General features: G+C 32.1%; 1 protein-coding gene across 1 annotated transcript; it reads left to right on the top strand.

Moving 5' to 3' along the window:
* The first annotated feature begins 239 nt into the window (after positions 1 to 239).
* On the top strand, positions 240 to 1,126 carry LOC107866451. The gene has a single exon (XM_016712508.2). It carries the CDS (start codon positions 400 to 402, stop codon positions 745 to 747), a length of 348 nt encoding a protein of 115 aa, XP_016567994.2. The 5' UTR covers positions 240 to 399; the 3' UTR covers positions 748 to 1,126.
* Positions 1,127 to 7,514: the final 6,388 nt, after the last annotated feature.

Here is a 7,514-nt window from a genome sequence, read left to right on the forward strand (position 1 = left end):
ACCTAAAGTAACAATTAACAAATACCATAACATAACTATAACAAGTAAGTAACAACCTAATAAAACAAAATAATATGACACTATATAGAATAGTAAAATCCAATTCTTTCTTCTTCTTTTTTTTCTAAAAAATAAAAAACACAAAAAATTTAATTACAAGGATGGTGGACCCTCTCCTAGACCAAGTTGTCTAATTTTCCATTGCCTATGGTCCCTCCTAACATGGAGCAATTTATGCCACTTTTCTCCACTATAAATTTCTCATTTCCTCCCCTCCCAATTTCCTACCTTTTTTTATTTTCCTTTCCTTTACCTCAAAATACCCATAAATCTCTAGTGAAAAATAGAGCCCACTCAAAAAAGACTATTGAAAATTTTTGTGGAATTGTTTTTCAAGAAATGGACATAGAGTTGGCAAAGTGTGAGTGTTGTGGACTTAAAGAAGATTGCACACTAGACTACATTAGTCAAGTGAAAGAAAATTTTAATGGGAAATGGCTATGTGGACTTTGTTCAGAAGCAGTTAGAGATGAAGTGAAAAGAGGAAAAAAACAATTTCTTTGTATGGAAGATGCTGTGAAGGCACATATGACATTTTGTAGAAAATATAAGTCTAATCCAGCAATTGAAGTAGCTGATGGAATGAGGCAAATGCTAAGAAGAAGGTCTGATGTGTCATCATCTTCAAATTCACCTAATTCTTCTAAGAAGTATTCAAGATCAACAAGTTCTATCTCCTATTATTAGTTAGACCAAGACGATAAAGAGTTATGTCTTAGTCCAGTTCAGAACAAGTTGGAGTCGACTAGATGAATGCTCAGAAGAGAAAAGGAGGAGAAAGGGTAACTTGTACTTTTGGTGGAAAAATAAAAAAGGTCTAACAACACCAACACCAACAACAACATGCAAGTCTTTTTCATGGAGAAATCTTTCTTGATTTCCATCTTGTCTTGTACAGTGGATTTTGTTTCTTTTAAATTTACTAGTGGGGATAGTATTTTGTTCCTTTCTTTTCCTTTTTTTTGTTCTTTTGTTATATGGGTATGTTCTACTTGTTACTTTCCACAACAATCACATAAGAGATGTTCAACATTATGATAATTGATAACTACGTCTCAGTCCTAAACAAGTCTTCTAAGTTGATACATCGGGGTAGGGGGAGTAGATTACATACAGGACAGGATCGAACCTTCACCAATAAGGTAAAAATTCAGGTAGTCAGCTAATCGAGCTTCTAAGATATTCCAACTCTGTCAATCCCTACTTTTATGTTCAAGCTCATCGCATATCATCAGAAGAGATGTTCATGAAAAGAAAAAGAAAAGTTTTTTCTCCACAAGCTTGACAAACTTTTCTCCTCTTTTTGACAAAAGTTGGAAAGAAAGTTGATTTCACTTTGTTCATTGAGTTGATTAAACAATGAACTTTTTCTTGCATAAGGACTTATCCCACACTATTTTTACGTACCTTTATTTTTTTATTTTTTAGTTTTGTATATTTATTGAAAAATTGATGTATCTGTTCATTCGACCAGGTTGATTCACCAGTTTGATCTCACTGTATATTCGTCAGTGAGATGAAACAGGTGAATCAACCAGCTCCAAGCAACAGATACATCGATATTCCAATAATATTAGAAAATATTAAACTCGTTCATAAGCTACATTGGTGAAATCTGTCAGAAGCAAAAATTTCATTTCCTTGATAGATTCTTTTCACATATATTAGCAAAGATAATAAATAATGGTCATTCTGAACGATATTGTCTTCTTCTTTTTTTAATTAATCATCTTTTTTCACCCCTCTCTAGGAACTTCAGCCCTTTTTATTTCCTTGATGACTTCAACTCACAACCTCGGAGTTGAAAGTAAACGGTGTTTACCGTCCGAGCAACTCCCTGTTTATTATTATTAATGAATCTTGAAAACCACTCAAATAACTAGGAAGATCCCAATGCAGATATGCTCATTTTAATATCTAAGGTCAACTTCCCACTAAACCAGAAAGATTTTAATAGGAATCATATCATATGCTTCATAACTTTATGTTCAAGATGCTTTCATTTAAAAAGTTCAAAACCTTTTAACACAAACATTTCTGTTTCATGATTAAAGAATTTTAAACTATTTTGAATTGAAGTATTGAACATTTAATTGTCTGATCGATAAGCTTAATCTAAACTATGGTCTATGATGACCTATTATTCAAGTTATTTAATATTAATAGTGGATGATTCATCACAATGCCCTGTGCTGTAAATAAAGTCGAATTAGTTCACCAACTATTTTAACAATTAACGCAAATAATGGTTTATACAACTCAACTAACACATGACTTGATTTCATTAACTTTGTGCAATTTTTTATTACATCGAAATCGTTGAAAGAGAAAAAGAACCAAAAGAGAAAATAGTGAGAATTGAACACATAACCTATTGAATGGAAGACCTTTATATATAAAATTTAACTCACTACTAAAAACATGTGAATAAATATTCATGTCAGAAAGCTCGTCAAAAACATTTTTGACAATCCATTTCGAGGGATATATTCAATCAGAAATACGCATTATTTTAGTAGTGAAGGTATTTGGTGATCGATTAACACATGATGATGATATGATTTTTGATGATTAATTTGGAAAATATAATTAAGTTGGTCTTATATGATTTTTCTTGCATATAATGGCATGCACATTTTAAATTGCCACATAATCATGGACCTAAGTCTTATCACCTATGGTGATAAAGTGTTGAAAGCAAACACCTAATCACATGGTTTAATGGAATGCAGAAAAACAAACAAACAAACTAACAAAAACAGCTACTTAATATCTACTTCAATAAGTTTATGGGTTGTAAAATGCTACACCTCAGAGTGTAGACTATTGACATCGTAAGTTCCAAGTAATCTCACTCCAGTCAAGCCAAGATTAATGGAGTTAGATAAAATACTTTAGAAATTTCTATGTTTACTTTATGTTTTGTACTTATAGTTAGTGGCAGAGTCATAATTTTATAAGGGGTGTCATTTAACGTCGCTTTATTAAATTATAAACAATATATTTTTTTTGTGAAAAGCAAGTATATGTTTATACAATATGGCAACAATGCTAAAAAATCATAGATAAATTTGCACCACTAACCCAAAGCCTGAAATTACCATTCTAAATCTAAACTCACTTACAAGAAGACCAATAGAATCCTTTAGGTATTGTTTAAATAGTTGTTCTAAGTTCATTGCGCTCCTACCACCTGTCGATAAAGTAGGCTGATGGAAAATCCCCCTGTTGTGACCTACGACCATAATGGTGTGGGTCGGGGCATCAACGGTTATTACCCCATGCATGACTAACTCACAATAGTCTGATAGTGTTTTGAAATTTTTTTGTGTATATCGTGTACATATGTCATAGAGCATGGTACACTACATATGGAACATGAAATCACCACACAATTTCAAAAATGAGAGAATTTTCATATATCATTGACATTCATCGTTGTTGTGATGATGCAATTGAGTGTTCATTCGGTCCAATATCTGGATGATCAAACCTATCTTTGGGTTTGAGAGACATCCAATAACCAAGTCCAAGTTAAAAAGTGTATCGAGCCATGAATCTTAAGTTAAAATAATCTCATGTTATATTGTGCACTTCTTCAAATTGGAAAAAATAAAATACTTCAGTCCAAATTTGAATGATCCATCCCTTCACTATGAAAATTTTTTAGACAAGTAGAATCCATGGCAATTTACTAATTGGATTTCGTGGCCCCCAATAATTAGCTCTTTTTTTTGTGGAGGAGTTGATGGATGGCCCCAACTAGTAATTTTTTTTGTTCCTTTAGTACAAAGCATAATAAATTGATACCTAAATATGTAAAGTCAATCAAAAATTGAAATCATATGATATCATTTGGGTTTAATAGTAGTAAAGGCTTTCACTTCAACACGTCCTATCGATCGCTTAAATGCTTTAATAGGTACGTACCCTTCAGAAATCGACTATACGCTATCGCATGGATTTTCTTACACGAAAAATCTACAATAAATTTCATTATTAATTGATATTGACGCAATGTATAGAAAAATAAGTACCACATGATATAAATCACAGTGATCAAGAGTGGTGTACAATTGATTTTGAACTAATACACTAGTTCATCAATTTAGCTGTTTTTGTATTGTTCACTAATATAAATAGGAGACATTCTTGATGATTAAGTATATGCTATGGTTTTGATTTAACCAAGTGACTTGGGTTCCTAGAAATAGGAAGGCAAAATGTAGGTAGGGGCCTCTATGCCAAATGGTAGTCGTTTGGTATGTTGTCATTACATGCTTTGATTAGGTGCAAAGATTGTTTGATTATCTTTTAATAGGTTAAATCATTGTCTCAAAGAAAATATGTTGTTTATAATTGTTATTGGGTTGTTCGGTGCACTAAGCTCTTGTTATAATTATGCAGAGTTAGGAAAAGAACCAGGCCATGCATTTATACAAGAAATTGTTTTACACAACTCAAATTTGTAGCCTTCTGGTCACAAGTCGGTAAAAATCACAAACCAAGCATTTTGTGCAATCTAAATTTTAGATATGTAGAATTTTTTTTTTTCTTTTTACATATTAACAAGAAGATATAGAAAGTCAAGGGGACAACAATTCTCATGAGCCATTTGGATTCATAAATGTAAATGCAATGAATCGTCAAATTATTATTCAATGAGCGAAGCTTGAAAGTCAAAAAAAGGGATAAAAACACGTACTTAATCTGGATAGCTTGTTTGGTTTTGTGCCTAATCAACTTACGTATTTCATTAACAAAAATGTGGAATACTCCTCTTATGATGCATCATTTTCATTCTCACAGGCCATAAGATGTATTTTATCATTTATACATGATGATATTTAAGACAACAATAATCATGAAGTCACATGATTCAAGTCGAATTAGTCTTTTGATCACCAAAATTGATGTGGTCAGAGCTAATTAAGAGGGCTATTATAGTAACATTGAACACACGATGCTGGAATTTGAGACAAATTGGCCGACCTATATAATTGGGACAACATAATATATTATGTAATCCGATCTCTCTTCCTTCCATTTTAACTGTTATTTTAGCTAAAAGAAAATTATCTCAAAATAGTTGTCAGTATAGGAGTTCAAGGTAAACTTGGTAATTGGTTCTAAGTATGAAAGTAACATTAGAGAAATAGTCCTTTTAAATATTGTTCAATTCTATAAAAATATCTATTCTAATATTGTCTCAAATTACTTGACATGTTTGTCAAAAAAGGTCTCAAAATAGTTGTCATGTTTAAGAATCCTAGAGATAAGTAACCATTTTTTCCAAATGTACCCATATTAGTGGAAGAAGATTCATTTAATCAAAGATTAAATAAGGTCATATTAACCAATTTGTACCTCTTATTAATTTCTTTCTTAAGAATTATGTAAAAATCAAACATGCCAAGTAATTTGAGACGGAGAAAGTACGAATGTAGAGGTCTGAAATAAATAGGAATTGTTATAAAATAAGAAAGAATAAAGAAGAAGAGTAAAGAGAATAGAGAGAGTGATTCTTATTTCTTCTCTTGAGGGATGAGAGATCATAAAATTGTAAATACAATGAACAAAACCCCTCTATTTATAGGAAAAATTTACTCCTAGTCTAAGTAAAAGACGGATGCTTCAAATCTTAATAGATATCAAAGTAGATCTTGATAGACATTCACTATAATGTAAATACATTTGTAACACTCCCCCTTGAATGTCTAATTGGTAGATAATGTACCTCGTTAAAACCTTACTAGTAAAAACCAAGTAGGAAAAAAATCTAGTGAAAGAAAAAGAGTACACATCTCTAATAATACGCATTTCGGCTGCCGCATTAAAAACCTTACAAGGAAAACCCAGTGGGACAAAGCCTCGTAAGGGAAAAAGAGTACAGCGCATATTAAATCCCCCTAATGAGAACATTCTTGACCTTTGCATCTCGATCTTGTGCAGCATCTTCTTGAAAGTTACAATTGGAGAAGATTTGGTGAATAAATCAGTCACATTCTCAGTTGAACGAATCTGTTGCACATTAATATCATCATTCTTTTGTAGCTCATGTATGTAGAAAAGCTTTGGCAAAATGTGCTTCGTTCTATCTCCATTTATGAATCCTCCCTTAAGATGTGTTATATATGCTGATTATCTCTGTATAAAATTGTGGGTAGATTGTCATATTTCACACCATATTTTTCTCGAACGAGATGTATCATGGACCTCAACCATACACATTCTCGGCTTGCTTCATGAATAGCTATTATCTCAGCATGATTCGATGAAGTGGCTATGATAGACTGCTTTGTATATCTCCAAGATATGACAGTACCACCACATATGAACACATAGCCTATTTGAGACCGAGCTTTATGTGGGTCAGATAAGTACCCATCATCAGCATGACCAATAAGATCGGGACTGCAATCTTTAGAATAAAACAAGCTCATGCGTTTTATCCCATTTTGATGTCTCATAGTAGGAGCAGAAATATACCTTGCTAACAAATTAACTGAAAAGGCTATAGGCCTTTTAGTATTTGTAAGGTACATGAGTGCATCAATTGCACTAAGATATGGTACTTCATAACCAATCCAATTCGATATATTTCGAATTTCAACAAATAATCTATTTCTTTGAAAACTCTCCAATAGTTCCAATGATGTTTAAGCAATAAGCTTATACAATATAAAGATTATAAATAAGTTTCCCAGAAATTTTTATACGCTTCAAGCAGTTTGAATTCTTAAAAGTTTTCACATAAGTTTTGTCAAGTGACAATATTCAACATTTCATGAGTGACATCTTCAAGTGCCAGGACTGCAAATCAAATAAGCTTTACACTTACCAAAATGCATCATTTCATGTCTCTTGATAAATATTTCTACGTCAGCATGCTTAAATAAACGTAAAATTCGGATCCTCGTAATCTTTCACAATATTGCGTCAATATTGTGTCAAAGATATTGATGATATATCATTTTGTATAGGTTCACAATGCGACATAACATTTTAAGATCTCATCACTTTATTATTTTCAGGCACATGAACCTTACATAAGGTTTCATGAAGTGTTATGTCGTAGGCTTTTCAAGAGTTCATTGCCTTCTTATTATGATTATTTGCTCCTTATTTTTCAAGGACTATTTCATTTGGAACCGATTAGTCTACCACACTTCACGCATGCATAGACTCTGTCCTTTAGGAACACAAAATAAGAGCACTTGCGCTTAATATGCGATGCTTTCGGCATTTGACTTGAATTATCTTTTGGATAAGGATCTGGTGATAATTCCTAACATATTTCATAGTGCTTATAATATCCCCTTATGTTAGGAAAACTAACATACATCCTCTACTTCTTTGAAGAATCCATTGTTGTGCATTATGGTATATTCATTAATCGTATACCACACATCAAAATTATTAGATGAAATAATTGGTTCCTGACCTTGAACCAG

This window comes from Capsicum annuum, chromosome 3 (genome assembly GCF_002878395.1).
Source record: "Capsicum annuum cultivar UCD-10X-F1 chromosome 3, UCD10Xv1.1, whole genome shotgun sequence".
NCBI lineage: Eukaryota > Viridiplantae > Streptophyta > Magnoliopsida > Solanales > Solanaceae > Capsicum > Capsicum annuum.